At 52.9% G+C, this 15962-nt stretch overlaps 6 protein-coding genes across 6 annotated transcripts; 5 read left to right on the forward strand and 1 right to left on the reverse strand.

Annotated features, from left to right (window-relative positions):
- Positions 1 to 81: 81 nt before the first annotated feature.
- Positions 82 to 1088, forward strand: J4E92_010749 (uncharacterized protein; the record flags this gene model as incomplete). The annotated part of the gene is made up of 2 exons (XM_051502084.1): positions 82 to 84; positions 135 to 1088. The coding sequence occupies 2 exons, from the start codon at positions 82 to 84 to the stop codon at positions 1086 to 1088; spliced, it is 957 nt and encodes a 318-aa protein (XP_051347711.1).
- Positions 1089 to 2873: 1785 nt separating this feature from the next.
- Positions 2874 to 3728, forward strand: J4E92_010750 (uncharacterized protein; the record flags this gene model as incomplete). Its single annotated transcript, XM_051502085.1, has 1 exon — positions 2874 to 3728. One exon carries the CDS (start codon positions 2874 to 2876, stop codon positions 3726 to 3728), a length of 855 nt encoding a protein of 284 aa, XP_051347712.1.
- A 497-nt stretch (positions 3729 to 4225) lies between these two features.
- J4E92_010751 (uncharacterized protein) lies at positions 4226 to 5864 on the forward strand (the record flags this gene model as incomplete). Its single annotated transcript, XM_051502086.1, has 2 exons — positions 4226 to 4496; positions 4561 to 5864. The coding sequence occupies 2 exons, from the start codon at positions 4226 to 4228 to the stop codon at positions 5862 to 5864; spliced, it is 1575 nt and encodes a 524-aa protein (XP_051347713.1).
- Positions 5865 to 8040: 2176 nt separating this feature from the next.
- On the reverse strand, positions 8041 to 10233 carry J4E92_010752 (uncharacterized protein; the record flags this gene model as incomplete). The annotated part of the gene is made up of 1 exon (XM_051502087.1): positions 8041 to 10233. One exon carries the CDS (start codon positions 10231 to 10233, stop codon positions 8041 to 8043), a length of 2193 nt encoding a protein of 730 aa, XP_051347714.1.
- A 569-nt stretch (positions 10234 to 10802) lies between these two features.
- J4E92_010753 (uncharacterized protein) lies at positions 10803 to 12596 on the forward strand (the record flags this gene model as incomplete). The annotated part of the gene is made up of 4 exons (XM_051502088.1): positions 10803 to 10893; positions 10956 to 11375; positions 11428 to 11584; positions 11639 to 12596. 4 exons carry the CDS (start codon positions 10803 to 10805, stop codon positions 12594 to 12596), a joined length of 1626 nt encoding a protein of 541 aa, XP_051347715.1.
- A 459-nt stretch (positions 12597 to 13055) lies between these two features.
- J4E92_010754 (uncharacterized protein) lies at positions 13056 to 15173 on the forward strand (the record flags this gene model as incomplete). Its single annotated transcript, XM_051502089.1, has 2 exons — positions 13056 to 13062; positions 13225 to 15173. 2 exons carry the CDS (start codon positions 13056 to 13058, stop codon positions 15171 to 15173), a joined length of 1956 nt encoding a protein of 651 aa, XP_051347716.1.
- Between the last annotated feature and the right edge of the window lie 789 nt (positions 15174 to 15962).

The raw sequence follows: 15962 nt of genomic DNA on the forward strand, positions 1-15962 counted from the left end.
TCAATCACCATCAGGCCACCGTTTCAATCGCTCGCTTGCGCAACACCAATCTTCTCCAGCACAACAAATCCAGAGACGGCCATGGTAAGTAGCGATGTCTCTTCCTTAACCAACGACGCTAATATAACGAACAGGCCAAAACACGTCAGCCGTTGAGCTTCGACGGAAAATGGATGGCGATGGCAAATTCCAAGGACGACGAAGTCATCTCAGTAACCTACTCCGCGACTTACCGCAACGCGGCTGGCAATCGAGTGCATTTAAGCGACATCGACTTCAATACCATCAGCCCGGAGATTGCCGAGAAAGGCGACCGAGACGGGCTAACAACTACCAACCTCACTCGCACCGCATTTAAAGTTTGGGAGCAACTTGGCCTCGGGATACCCTCATGGGATGAGGTCAAGGACATCGATAGCAACAAAGTATCCCATGCGACGAAGACCGATCGTTCCGACCGCCCGGATCTCAAGCGACGACGCAACGCCAACGAGATCATCGATCTGCAGGCCAGCGATAAGAAGCAGCGCATGAACACCGCTTTCACCCATTTGAGCGCCGAAAACAAAGCCGCAGCCCAATCTGCCTTTCGAGACATATATACGCCAATGACGAGACAGCAAATCGCCGACTTCCAGCATATGGCAGCCGAAGAGCACAAGTACGGCGAAGCCCCCACTCTCGCAACCATCAATGACGCTCGGCAGTGGGCTGGAGTCACCAATACTGATCCGCACGAGGCACCCGCGTTCGACTATCACAGGCTAGCCGGAAGCCGGTTTACCGAGACACAGGAGGGAGGTGTTGAGGAAGACGCGATGATCAAGGAGCAGGAACTTGAGATGGTTGAGAGCAAGGTGGATGTCGGCGAAGAGGTCGGTGGCGAGAGTAGTGGAGAAGACAACGGACAGGCGGACGATGAGGGTGGAGGAGAAGATGATGATGACGGGCTCGTGACTGTAAATTGGGGATTTGGGGAGCGTCGAGTGCCAAAGGTGGATGCGTACATCGAGGAGATAGGCCCTGAATTCTGGTTCCATGCTCTGGATGTTCTTGGTGACCGCCTGCACGAGTTACTGGAGCAATGAAGAAGCTAGTACGGCCAAAAGCGGTTAGCGATACGGAATGGGCAGAGAAGATATGGTAACTTGGGAGCGTTAGATACGAAGCGATGGTCGCTTCAGATGGTATGGATCTTGCGCTCATCGCAGACACACAAACAATGCGTTCTTTGACATTCAGCCTCTTAGATACTGGCTGTCACATGAGCGCAACATACCTAGGTATACTCTTATTGGCGGGTTGCTGCTACATAATACCACGTGAAGTGCAATGACTGTTACTCACGATAATTTACTCTAGAGTTTTTCGTGGCATTCTCCAGCGACACGTTAAAGATAAATAAGATCATGTATACTTTAACTACATCGCTAGAAATTCACATGCTTCTGCTGCCTTCAATGTATACGTTAGAGGTGCCCAGCGAACGCGCTTGCCAACATTCCGAGGTTGATGTCGCCTCCTGGCTATCACAAGGCAAGCGCTCTGCAGATGCCATCTCTCAGAGAAAACTCGGTTAGTAAGATCGAGCTTGTGAATACATCACCATATCGTGGAGGCATTCGTAGTGTTTTACAGTAGCAGACGTGAATTACAGAAGACTACGTATACATCAACAACACCTCTAGATATACGTATACTACCGCCACATGCGATGTATACCTCAAAGATACTTACTAGGTGCTCCTTCCAACACTTTAGCGTACATGTCGTCTACTAACTACCACAAGGTAAGAGCCCTACGCAACTCCGCTTCCGCTTCCAGACAGGAAATCGCACCTCGACTCAACCCACACATCAAGCACCAATAACCCCCCCATAAACTTAGCAGCCTCCTCCGTCGCACCTCCTCGTCCCCCACCCCTAACATACCAAATCCCGCTCGCTCGCCGTCCCATCTCTCCTCTTCTCCAGCTACCACACACAGGAGATTAGGTACGTAACTCTTTCTATCTACTCTATTATCCTATAAAAATCACTTTCACTAACAAACCTACGTCTAGCTGTCTCCTAACCATGTCCACCTGCACCTTCGCCACGCGCGTTTTCGACGCCTTCGTGGCACACATGATCACGGCCGTTTTGGCCATGGCGCTGCTCCGGTGGGCCCGTTGGGCGGGGTATGAGATGCCGTGGGAGAGGCGGGAGAGGAGAGAGAGGAGGGAGGAGTTGGCGGCGTTTGAGGGGCGGATGAATGGTATTATTGATCAGTATGTTTAGTGCGGATATTGGCATATGTAGTTGCTTTTCTTTTCCTTTGTTCGTCTTTTTCTTTCTAATATATCTTTCTTCTGTTATGGTTAGCTATTAGCTTTGTTATCTAGGGAGTATTTTAAGGGCCTTGAACCCCACCTCCCCGCGGTTAGGCCTGGGGCCACTCCTGGTGATGAGAGGGAGTGGTGCGGACGGGGGTATTCTTATTCATTGTTGGACGAGGCTGCGCTTGGAGATGTTTGCGAGAGCGCTGCTCGTTACAGCTTACACCTCACTTCTGGTTTGCCGAAGACGTCCAGAATACGCTATCCGCAACACCTTCTACGAAGGCGTTGTATACCTCAACTGGACCTGGGCCACTCGTATCGGCTTCGCGCGTTCAACATGTCGTCTCCAAACATCATGATGGTCGAGAGAATTTCATCCTCGCGAGGCCATGTCGTCTTGACAACGGGGTTTGGTACTGGCCCACTCTTCGCTGAACGAGGCGACCCTGAACCTTGGTTCTACCAGCGCACTCCCGGCAGACGCACAACATCCCTCTTCCACCTCCTCAGTCTCACTCCAACCTCCCTCGATCATACCTCAACACCGCCATCATGCCGGTTTTCGATCTAGGCCGTCTAGGTCGCTTCCAGATATCCTATCTTCCGCCATCAGACATACCGCAAGGAGAGCACCAAACCATACCCTCAGGCCCGCCGCCTGAGTACACGGACATCGCTGAAAGCGAGCTCAAGTACCTCTGTCCATCGCAAGCACAACCACCCGAATGCAAGACCGAACAGGTCCGTCGCTTTCTCATCGAAATCGTTGCAATAACCTTCAACGCGGACTTCGACTCGCTGAACGCAGCCTTATACAACATCCCCGTACCAGACAACACAAACACAATACTCTGCGACTCTGAGCGCGCAGACCTGGTAGCTCAATCCGATCTTGTGCGCAAGGTGCATAGGCACTTCCTCCACAATACCAAGACACATATATCCCAACGAGACGAGAGAGCCATCTGCTCCACCATCACTCTCCCCGTCGCACACCTCCGCGTTGCACCCCCCCTAACCTCCTACCAAAGTACACTCCCGCACTTCACTCTAGACATGATAGGGTGGTACGGCGAAGAAACGCGACATCCATCTGGCACACGCTGGACGAGCACGCTCCCCGGACACTGGGATACAAACTCTCTGGGGTATTGCGATCAAGAACAGGTTATATTGTGCATGAGGTCGCTTTTCCATATTATCAAGGACATTGCTCCGAACGACAAGGTGCACGACGTGCTAAGGGAAGCATGGGATACTTGTCGGCGACGCGGTGGGTGGCCGATGGACACGCTGCGGGGTGACTCAAAGATGTGTTGGCCCATGAGGAAGGGGTACCATCATATGGGGGATGCGTTGAGGGATATGCCGCTATTGGGGCCTTGGGTCGTCGTTGGGGAGTCGTGAGTCAGTGCAGTGGTGTATCACGCTGCGTTCGTACCATAGGAGTTGTCTCTGCGAACGGCATGTAAAACAATGAAAATCTTCGTTAGTACCAGACATGTCTCGCCATCAATCTGCGACTGCCGAGTCCCGAAGGAGTGTTGCGGTGTGGAGAGTTTGGTAAGGGTGGCGTGGTGGGTCACGGGAGGCGATCGACGCATTGTGGCTCGGCCCCCAGCCACAATGCAGAATGACATCATACTGGCTGTACCTGCAGCGACCAACACCACCAATTTGACCGCAAACCTGCTGTCTAGCCCGTGCGAAACGCGGCAAGCGTGTTTCCACTATTGCCATCGTGCCATCTTTCCCGGCCCGTCCGCATCTTCTCTTCTCCTCAGTCCTCTGCATTTCTTTGTATTCCCTTTAGTCTGTCGCTTCGACTTTAATTTCCCTCTACGCGACGATCACGCGAGCGCCCCTTGGTCTTTAGCCCCTGCCACCACAACAACACCACCAAGATGGTGCACCAACGCGCATCCCAGCGGGCTCTCCTGCTGAGCGCGACACTCGGCCTCGCCAATGCATTCGCGCTGCCAGAGCCGACAGCTGTCCCCGCCAAGGTCGAGGTGCGCGCGCCTGTTGTGACTCCCGCGGCGATCCGGTTCGTAGGGCGGCACAGCTACGTGGAGAAGAGGAACATCATCGACGACATCAAGAGCGGCGTGGATAACTACGCAGCCTCGATAGGCAGCGTGCTGGGAACAGATCTGCCCAGCTTCTTCACAGAGGGTAAGCAAACGCCTGCATGGCAAGCTTCGCACTAGTAAGGCTTGTGCTGACTCTTTTCCTCTAGGCATCCCCGGCTGGTTCGAAGGCCTCCCCACCGGCAAAGAAGTCCTGTCCAGCCTCGGCATCGGCGACGACGACCTGGCTGCGAAGCCCACCGAAGTCCTCAACATCCCTCCCTATGCCAACTGGACCGACCAGGGCTGGAACGTGCGCTTCCACGGCAATGTGTACAAGTTCCCGGATATCAGCCAGGACAAGGTCGACGACCTGGCCAACGTCTTCCTCATCGACACCAGCGTCGCCGAGCTGCCCGACAACCAGAAGGAGCAGGCACGCAACCTGACGCGCTCCATCTTCATCGTCCAGCAAGGCGACGTCAATGTCTCCATGTCGCTCGAGCCCGCGCCCATGCAGGGCGGCGACGGCGAGCCCGGCGGCGGCAACTCCATCGAAGCCCCCGGCGGCGTCCAGAACCTCACGCTCCCCTACGAGACCACGGAACTCGGCGACTTCGACGTCTTCGTCCCCATCCAGTCCAACGGCCTCATCCCCGGCAACGAAACCAACAACGTCCAGCGCCTAAACGTCTACACCAACGGCACCAACAGCGGCAACGCCACCGCCTTCCTCGTCCCCTCCGAGGGCATAACCTTCATCTCCGACATCGATGACATCCTGCGCGTAACCAAGATCTACGACCCCAAAGAAGGTCTCCTAAACTCCTTCGCCCGCCCCTTCACCCCCTGGATGAACATGCCGGATATCTATGCCAACTGGTCCCGTACCCTCCCCAACAACACGCATTTCCACTACCTCACCACGACACCCGAGCAAGCCACGCGTCTGTACATGGACTTTATCTACAAAACCTACCCCGGCGGCTCCTTCGACACCCGTCCCCTCAACTTCTCTGACATATCCGCCACGCTGTCCATCCGCAAATTCCTCCTTACCAAAGTGTTTGAGACTTTTCCCACGCGCAAATTCGTTCTCGTCGCCGATACTTCGAACAGCGATGTCATGAAGGCGTATCCTGAACTCGCCCACGACTACCCCAACCAGGTTCAATGCATCTTCCTCCGCAACACGTCTGCTACCGACTCCGACATGTGGTTCCCGTACAACACCGAGGGCTTCAAGGGATTGAATAACAGGAGTTATATGTTCTTCCGTGAGCCGAATGATTTGGCGGGCCTGGATATCGTTAATGGACAGTGTTTGAATGAGAGTATTCCGCAGAACGTGACCTTCTCAAGGCAAGCGGAGATTCTGGGGATTCATGGCGATAGTGCGGGTGGGAAGCTGCAGAGCGGGGCGACGATTAGCTTTGTTGTGGCGCTGTTTGCGGCTGTTGCGCTGTCTCTGTAAAGAATGATGCATGGTTGAAGGCATGAGTATATATGAAGCGTGGTGTTGATGGGTTTTGGATTTATGTAATTTGGGGGTTTGGCATAGCGGCATGGTCCGCGTGGGTTTTGGATTTCTACTGTGCATAGCTTTTTTTCTGTTGTTCAAACAATTATGAGATTGTTACAATTGACTTTTATCTTCTATATCCGTGCATCGCAACACGCTACTAAAACTCATGCAGGACAGAAACTAATCTCAATCACGACAATGATTCATAACGATGAACCGCAAATACTTGACGCCAGCATCGTGACCTACCCTTCCCTCCCTCCTTCCCAATACAACAAAGACAACCACCCACAAAGCCCGCAAACACCCTCTGATCTTACCTCCATCGACAATCATCACTCCACCTGAACATGCGCTGTTTATGAAACCAGCATATCTTCCTCTCCACATCATCTCGCGGGTGATCAAGCATCCGACGAGTACCAACCCTACACCTCGGTAGTTTGCCGTCTCTCATAGCTACAGGAGGCCCGTTCTTCCGGTGCTCAGTACTCATACGACGTGCGTTCTTTTTCTGCTTGAGTTTGCCATGAGGCTTGTGGGTACGTGCGAATTGGAGGGGGTTGTTGTAAGTAGCTAGGTCGAGTGCGTCGATTGTGTCTGGGATGGGAGGGTATGGATAGGCGGGAAGTAAAGAGGTGCGTCGGCGTAGGCCGTTGGGGTGCCATGTGAGCCGGGTGTGCTCATCGGTGGTTCCTTTGCCTTTGTAGTCAGCCAGGTCAAGTGCGTCAATTGTGTCTGGGACGGTTGGGCCTGGATAGGCGGGAAGTGCGGAGGTGCGTCGGCGTAGGCCGTTGGGGTGAATATTTGTATCGTAGGCTGGCTTTGCGAACTTCCAACTGTGGGTAGCCAGAAATTTGTCCACTGAATTCGAGGCTTTGGTATAGAAGCGGGAAGTCATTTTTGAGGCTTCTTGGAAGATACGTTGAGTGATGGGTCAGGTTTCTGCAATCTATTGGGCCTCGTTGGATGTATTTTATGGTCTATCAAACGACTTCTCAAAGACATTGGTTTGACGAGAATGTGAGAATTTCGGTACGTGTGATACATTACGATAGCTTTCTCTACAAGTCTCGGAGCTTTTCCTTGAGAGCTGTGAGAGACATGTGTGATACGGAAGCGAGACATTCATGCTTAATTGTAATGTCTCAGCAAGGTGTGACTGGCGCGAAATGGTACTCCTTTTAAAAACCTAATTGCGATCTATCATGCAATCAGGGATAACTACGACGACTAACTACACGTACTTGACGGAAAGCTTCATCAAATTCTCGTTCACTGCCCATAATTCTCCGTCTACTTCGCCTTCGTCAACTTCTTCCTATGGAACTAACACCCTCATTCTCCTTATTATCCCCTTCCTGGTTCAACTCCCGATGTGTGAATGTATGTATCATGACACTAACTTGGACCTACACACGACTGCTCTGGCATCCAGTGTCTACATCTGTTCCTGAGTCTGAGCCTACATCGTTGTGTTTGGGGGCGGGATGAGTGCGTATATATTCTAAGTAACCGCTGTATGTGAACAGATCCAGTGCTTCGACCTCGGCGGGGATAGCGAGACAGAGATAGCTTAGGCGAGAGAATGGGTCGCGGGGACTACGCGGGCGGAAGAGGGAAGAGTGAGGTCCTGTTTGGGTAGGCGAATCCTGAATTCCGTTGCGTTGGTGGCTGATTGGGCCAACGGTATGAGGCTGATCTGCGTCGTTAGCTCGCATGGGGGAGTCGTAGAATCCAGTGAGCTGAGAGTTTGCTGCGTCGGCGTTTGAAGACATGGTGTTGATTACGTGGTGAGAGTGATTACTATTGCGGTGCGATGATGCGTTCTTGGATGACACGTGGAACGATAGATATACTCTCTAATTTCTGTTGAGCAGCGCTGTAGATAAAACATACTTGAGCAAACACCGCTGAAAGACAGCGGGTGAACAAGGACGTGATTGTGAATGAAGCATTGCACCAGGTACTTCTAGACGTATCCGGGTTCCTCGTCACGTTCGAGTTTATTTTGGTACTACCCCATCGTCTTCCTCAGCGCAAACAACATAAATAGCAATCCCATCGGAGATACTTGTACCGCAATCAAGATCACTGACTTTGAAATCACGACCCAACAGCCAGTTCACTCCATACCCTCCTCCTCAAACCGTCTCGCAACCTCCAAAACCTCCGCATCCAACCTCGACCCCCCCAAAAACGTAACACTAAACGGCAACACCCCCTCATCCCCCTCCTTCCCACTCAACTCCTTAACCGGATACGTCCCCGCCGGCACCGCCACACCACAAAGATCCAACACATTCCCACAATGCGTAAACTCACCCAGAATGCTATTCTTCTTAATCGGATCAGCGAGCACCTCGTCTATGCGCCAGTGCGTAGGCGTAGTCGGTACAACGACGACGTCAACACCAGATGCGGAGTATGCGAAGACCTTTTCTGCTTGTCGCGTGTAGAGGGCTTGGGCCTGCAGGTCGCGGTAGGCGTCTACGGCCGAGCTGTTCCGCGCGACGACGGCGTCCATGAGTTGTGCGGTTACGGGGTGGAGGGCTGACCGGTTCTTCTCGAGGAAGTCGTCTGGGAGTGAGGCTAGGCGTTCAGAAACGAATGTGCCGTCGTAGAGTAGTTGACCGGCTTTTTGGAAGGGCGACCAGTCGATTGGTGTGAGGACGCCGCCGATGGCTTGGAGTCTCGATACCGTTTCGTTGAACATGCGACGGGCTGGTGGTGAGCAGATAGCAAGTGCTTCGGGTGGCGGAATGCCGAATTTGAAAGTGCGTGATTGGGGGCCGATGCTGTTGATGTGGCGTTCGAATGCCATCTCAGGTTTTGCGTATGGGTCGAGTTCGTCGTGGCCTTCTAGTATTTGCCATAGGGTTCGCGCGTCGGATACGGTTTTTGTGGAGAGCGCGATGCAGTCTAGCGATAGACATGCTGGTGTGATACCTTGGAAGGAGATCGTTCCTCGTGTAGGCTTGTATCCGACGATGCCGTTGAAACCAGCGGGTACTCTGCCTGACCCGGCTGTGTCTGTTGCCAGTGAGAAGGAGACGAGATTCGCTCCTACAGAGACTGTGCTGCCGCTGCTTGATCCGCCGCTTATGTAGTCTTTATGGTATACTGAGTGTGGGATTCCGTATGGGCTGCGACATCCTACGAGGCCGGTCGCGAGCTGGTCTAGATTGGCTTTTCCTATGAATAAGGCGCCTTCGGCGATGACTTTGTCGTATACTGGAGCGGAGGTCGAGGGTACTTGCGCAAGTGGTGGACATGCGGTTGTGGTGGGAAGACCGGCAATGTCGATACTGTCTTTGACGCTGAAGGGAACGCCAAACAGGGGCGGAAGTGCGTTTCGGTCGGGGTAACTCGATACCAACTGTCTTGCGGCGTCTAGGGCTGCTTCGCGTGGCTGTAAGTGTATCCATACTGCTGGGTCTATCTCCTTGTATGCTTCGATCTTTTCGTAAATCGCCTCAACGACGGTTACGGGTGACAGCCCCCTCTTGTAAGCTCGCTGTGAAGCGGATATCGTGAGGTCGCCATCGAATATCGGCGGCGTCTGAGGAGGCGTCGAGTTGGAGGTAATCCCTTGGCTTAACAATGGCGAGAGAGCGTCCAGTAAAGGTTGTAAGCTACCAATGTATCCGAAAAGGCCCTGCGACCAATGTATCATATCCAGCGTTGACTTCTTGAAGCAAGCATCGTTGTATCCACTAGTAGCTTCCTCGATACCACAGCATTCAAAACCTCGGTCATTCGCTTCCCGAATAGTAGTAGCAAAGCAACACTCCGTAGTGACACCAGAGACAATGAGATGTGTAATAGCTCTCGCTTTGAGCTGATGCAGAATAGTCGTGTTCCAGAACGAGCCTTTGCCGGGTTTATCAATGACAACCTCCCCAGGAATTGGCTTCAGTTCATCGATGATGTCGTGTCCGTATTCTCCTCGGGTAAGCAGGCGGCCAAGCTCTCCCTTGTCGCCAATGACTAGTTTGTGCTGGGTGTTGCCTGGCGCAGCTTCTTGTCTGATTAACTTTGACGATGGGCAGTCGGAGAGATCGGGTTTGTGGCCTTCACGGGTGTGGAAGACAGTCATGCCAGCACTCCGACACGCTTCTAATAGCTTCTTTGTTGGGGCGATGGATGCTTGGACCGCTTCCAAGTTCCCGCCTTGGATCTCGCCGAAGCCTTTGGTGAGTAGGAAGTCGCGTTGCATGTCGATTATGAGTAATGCAGTATGCTCCAGAGGGAAAGAGAACGCGTAGGGCTTCGCGTCAAAAGATAGCATAGTGCCATTGGGTGAGGTGTTTGCCATCTTCGTGATATTGTGGCGATTGAGAAGTCTCCAGGGCTGGTAATTGGAAGGTTGTGTATGGGCAGACACGCTCATGTAGGAAAACAACAAATTCTGGAGTTCATCAGCGAACGACGACGCGCCATATCTACGTTCGATCTCGACGCCATCGGATGAACGTGGGGACTCCAACACGGGCCGCGAACGGAGTATGCAGCTGGCCTACGGGCCTACGGGCGGGATTTGGAGATGTCTTATCGGTATCGGGTGACGCTAGTACTAGATCGGTCTAGCTCGGCTCTACGATGAGCGATCTCCATCATGCCCAGCGCCCAACGCTCTTCCAAAAAGCCAGATAGTAGCGGTACATGTCTGAAGAGTTATGCCGAGCCATGTTCGTCTCCGCATGCACCCCGCCATGTCATCAGCGACTATCTCCGACCCGGGAGCCGATATGGCTATCAAGCTGGAGACTATCTTGATATGGAGATGCATGTAGCTGGCTCAGCTCGGAGACCTCGAGGCTTGATAAAGGATGAGTGTACTTCTGTCGCATTCGTGTTTACGCATTCCAACGCTCTGTTCCAACCATGTCCGTACTCAAGGCGAGGCTTGCACCTCACCTTCATCTCAGGGTACCCTTCGAAAGCGGCAAATATGGCTCGCGATGGTCGAACAAAGGTATGTCTTTTGAATACATATACGCGCTAAGATAAATAAGCTAATCGTCGTTTCAATACTAGATCTTGACCCGGTACCACCAGAGCAGCGGACCTGGGGTGGTCTTGACTACTGGGCGTACTGGTGCTCAGACATGCTCGCACCTCCTTTGGCGTCTACCGTGAGCAGTGTCATGGCTCTAGGCTTCACAGCTAGAGAGACAATTCCGATCGTCTTCTTCGGCTTCGCCATCTGCAGCGTTGTCATCACGCTCACTGGAAAGATGGGTGCCACATACAACGTGTCCTTCCCGGTTATCGTTCGAAGCGTCTTCGGCATGTATGGCTCGTTCCCGGCCATCTGCATTCGAGCTTTCGTCGCCATGATGTGGGCAGCGATTCTCACAGTTCAAGCGAGCAACTTCCTGCAGCGCTGCCTTGAAGCGATCTGGCCGAGCTTCATCACCTTTCCGAATCACCTGCCAGAGAGCGCTGGTATTGACTGTAAAGCTCACATTTCTGTGATCATGTTGGGACGTTACTAATAGTGCTGCAGCGGCCGGGTTACTCTGCCTGTTCTTGTACTGGTTCCTGCAGACTGCGCTCGCCCTCATGCCAATCTCGAAACTGCGTGTCCTCTTCTGGATCAAGGGTATCGTCGTGCCGCCGACATTCTTCGCTCTCTTTCTTTGGGCCGTCATAGTGACGAAAGGGTGAGTGATCTCTTCCTAGCCTACAGCGACAGACAATGCTGACTCAAGATCCAGTGGCGGTCCGCTCATCAAAGGAAAGGTGGAGATCACTTCATCCTATATGAACACCACCTACTCAGTGCTCACCGGCCTCAACGCTGTGGTCGGGCTTTTCTCCTCTTTGGCGGTCAACATGCCCGATTTCGGCAGGTTCTCCAAGAATCAGCTTGCGGGCTACCATCAGTTCCTCGCCCTCCCCATCATTGGAACGTTGGGCGCACTCACACCGATCTTCGTTACCGATGCCCACTCGTACCTGTGGGGCGAGTTCGAATGGTATATGCCAACCGTCATCGCAAAGTTCGACTCTCGAGCTGCAAAGTTCTTCGTATCCGCTAGCTTTCTCCTCGCAACGATCGGCAATCAGATCGCAGCGGATACCTACCCGTTTGCGAACGATGTAGCGGGCATGCTGCCGAAGTACATCAACATCTTCCGAGCTACGATCATCATCTCAGTCTTTTGCATCGTATCCACGCCATGGAACATCATCAAAAACGCGTCGGGTCTGCTCTCGTTCTTGAGCGGCTACTCATGCCTGATGGGTCCTCTCGCAGGTACCATGGTCAGCGACTACTACCTCGTCAAGAAGTGCAAGCTGGATGTGGATCAGCTTTACACGCATCGCGGCATCTACTGGTACAACGGAGGCTGGAACTGGAGGGCGTATGTGTCCTTCGTTGTAGGATTCGCTCCCCTGCTCCCAGGTTTTGCTAAGAGCATCGACAATGATCTGGACATCGGTGGCGCATGGAAAGTATACACGTTTGCCTGGATATTTGGGTTCTTCCTTTCGCTGTTTACCCACTACGTTGTATGTACATATATTTCGCCGGCGACAGGATCGTTGGTAGAATGCGCGGTGTATCCGCCGCAAAAGGGTGAGGTAGTCGCCCCGGTTCTTGAGGGCGAGGAATTATCGAATAAGGAAACTCTCGTGGCGAAGGAGAAGGAGATGGCTAATATGGCTTAGCCAATATTGCGCCAAGTACTCAATCTTGACCAGTAATATTCTCTTCTGCCTTCTACAGATGATGTCGTGAACGAGACGCAAAGCTTTCGTGTTATTTTGGTAATGTCGCTGATTAATTTCCGCTGAGTCCGTGCGTCCACAGGCCGCCTCGGCTGTCTCTCGTCCAACCTTGGAATGTGCTCTTCATTCCCAACCTCCCTGCCGGTGAACCAACTCAACGCACATGGCACCCACGTCATCAGCGACATCAATGAACCAGTAGCTATCTTCGATATGCGCCAAGCAGGATTGGCAGTGTGATGCTATGCATTCATGGAGGAAGCACCATCGTCAGCCATCTCGCGAAGTTGTCACGCGGACGCGTCCCACGTATCGTGATTTCATCAACAACATATCAGGGTTATCCGTCTGCTACCAAGACGGACATATACTGCGTGCTGAAATGCAAGCATGAACCTCATGCCTGGTGAGAACTCGCCGCCAAACTACCTCTTCCCGCGTGTAGCCAACACCCAAACTACGAAGCCGAAATCGCGACGTCCATGCGATCCTTGTCGACGACGGAAGTCACGGTGCGAAGTATCAGAAAGCGGCCTACCCTGTGTTCTTTGTCAATTCCATGATCAAGAATGCACCTTCAACGAGAATCCACTACCACGGAAACGACGTGCCGTGGCCATCAACGAGGCCTCTGAGCCTACTGAAACCGTCCGTGGCCAAATACCTCTTGGAAACGACTACAGAAATAACACTGCCCAGTCTACGTCACCTCAGGATACTACAGCCAAAATCCGACAGGATCCGCCAATCGATGACTATGCAAATCTACACGGTCCTTCGCTCCTGAAGAAGACGCTGGGCCTGCAGACCGGCAGGCACAGTCGTCTTGTCGGCTCAACTTCGGAGTACGAACGTCTTTTATTGGCACTTGAGCCCGTTCAATCCGCTGGAACTGCTGATGCTCTGGCTGGCCATCCAAAGCTTCGAAAAGTAGATGACGCCCATGCAACGACATTCGTCTCATCACCCGACGCCGGCACGCTCAACAGCCAAGGCGACATTCCGGATCTCGACGCCATAGAGATAGCCGTAGCACCGCATGGCGCCGCGTTGATACGTCTCTTCTTTCGGATCGTGCATCCTAGCTTCCCGATTCTACACAAAAATGTGTTCCTCGAGAAGTACGAGCGGACTCATCGAGAGTTCTCGCCGCCGCTGTTAGCTGCAGTTTATCTTCTAGCCCTCAACTGGTGGTCGTATTCCAGCGAGCTAGCACTGCACTCCAAGCCAGACGTTTCGCATCTCGAATCCCTCACGATGAGATCGTTCAGCAATATCATTCACAGGCCTAAGCTTTCGACTATACAGGCAGGGCTGCTGCTTCTTCAGCAACCAGAGGGCAACAGCTGGGCGATGACATGTCAGCTGGTCGGGCTAGCGCAGGATATGGGACTACAACTTGATTGTACGACATGGCACATCCCAGCCTGGGAGTGTGGCCTTCGTAAACGCTTGGCGTGGGCTGTATTCATGCAGGATACATGGGGTGCGCTGGTGCACGGTCGCCCCTCGCACATCACGCCGATGGATTGGGATGTACAGCCTCTGACTGTTGACGACTTCCCCGAGAGCGCCGCTGACGAGGACGACGAAGACGGGAGTACTGAAGTGGAGAAAGGTCGAATCTTATTCTGCTACATGGTAGAGCTTACACAGATCTTGGCGCAGATCCTATCAACTTTCTATACGCTAAAGGCAGAGCGTGACTTCGCCAGCCGTGCGCACGAAGGAGTACGATCACTGCTCAATGCAGCGAAGCCTTTGCAGCTCACACTACGTCAATGGTATGCCAACATGCCAGCAGCGCTAAAAGTGCAGGACATAGCGGCGAGGAAGCTCTCCAGCGTCGGCTATCTTCATCTTGGCTACTACGCAGTCGAGATGACACTTCACCGACGCATCATCCGCTCATTGTCTCCAGCAGACGACCTAGAACTCCACAACATATGCCGACAAGCAGCGCAGATCCGGCTCACATCTGCCATGAGCTTCGTTCAATCTCTGCGACCCGAGCACTTCCAATCCTTTTGGTATTCCTCGTCCACCTACAACTTTACACTCATTGGCTCTTTCATCTCGCTTCTCTGGGTGACATCTCCCAGTAGCGAGGAGGCAAGCAGATACCGAGCTCATCTAGACCAGTATAGATGGATCATACGCCTCTCTAGTAAATCGGCAGACTTCCTCGAAAGAGCTCTAGTGTCATTGGATGTGTCATCCAGTGCGCTGATGAAAGCCATCCCCGGCGATGCCGGCTCGCCCAGTACAGCGGTTGGTCGGCAGTCCAGCATGGTATCAAGTCGCGATAACGGTGCGCTTGTCCCTGAGAGCAACAGGCCCATGTCTGTTTCTTCAACTCCCTCCGCTACCCAATTCGATGGAGGAACATACAATACATCGCTGGCAGGGACCGACCTCGTTGATCACTCGTGGTTCGATGCGATACACGAGAGCGACTTCGGTAATCCGTACAATGGCCATGGCCTAACTTCGCCTGGGCAGTCGGACGTGCCATGAGGCGCGATCGAATGCAGCATTGTTGGATCAACTATGACATCACAAAAGGTGTTGACAGGCTCGGTCTACGCAGATTATGGCAAAGAGTGTTGCAGAGCGTGCAAGTCAACTTTCATCCACGATGGTCTTGCCCTGAGCGCTGCAAATCTGCATCGACGAAGCCAGACAACAGCGATGAGCTGTGAGTGTCGGACCAGCAATTCAAAACACTATCTCAACGTCTTCTACGCCAGCTGGCCACTTAGTAGATAGCTTTTCTTCTAAGTTTATCCTTAGCGATGCATCATCGTTAATTGACAGCCCGACACTTCCCTGCTCCACACATACCATACAACCTTCAATGACCCCTTCTTCGTCACATTCAGCGAGACAGAGGCGCCGGCCTATGAGAGGCTGTAAGGCGTTCGACTTCATGCGCTTTGTACTGCTCACTGGCACAAAAGGACCAAGTGAGCTAGCAACAAGCCCTAGGCCTTCACAGCGGTCACTAGACTAGGATGCAGGAACCGAAAGCCCGACCACAAGACACGGAATCTCTCAACGTGCGTCAGGAATACGCGATTAGCATTCAGATTATGCCTACATCGCCCTGCGATAGGTTGAGGGGGTGGAGGTAGAAGTTGAGGACATCAAGGGCAAGGATGAAGACGCTGGTGTTGAAGACGCTGAGGTCGAGGGTCCTATACAGCGGTTGACAGTATAAAAGAAGTTATACTGTCAACCCCTGTATAGGACCCTCGGACTCAACATCTTTAGCCTCGATCCCGACGTGCTCAATCGTAGCAACTT

This window comes from Alternaria infectoria, assembly GCF_024043175.1.
Source record: "Alternaria infectoria strain BMP 0036 chromosome Unknown scaffold_42, whole genome shotgun sequence".
Classification (NCBI taxonomy): Eukaryota; Fungi; Ascomycota; class Dothideomycetes; order Pleosporales; family Pleosporaceae; genus Alternaria; species Alternaria infectoria.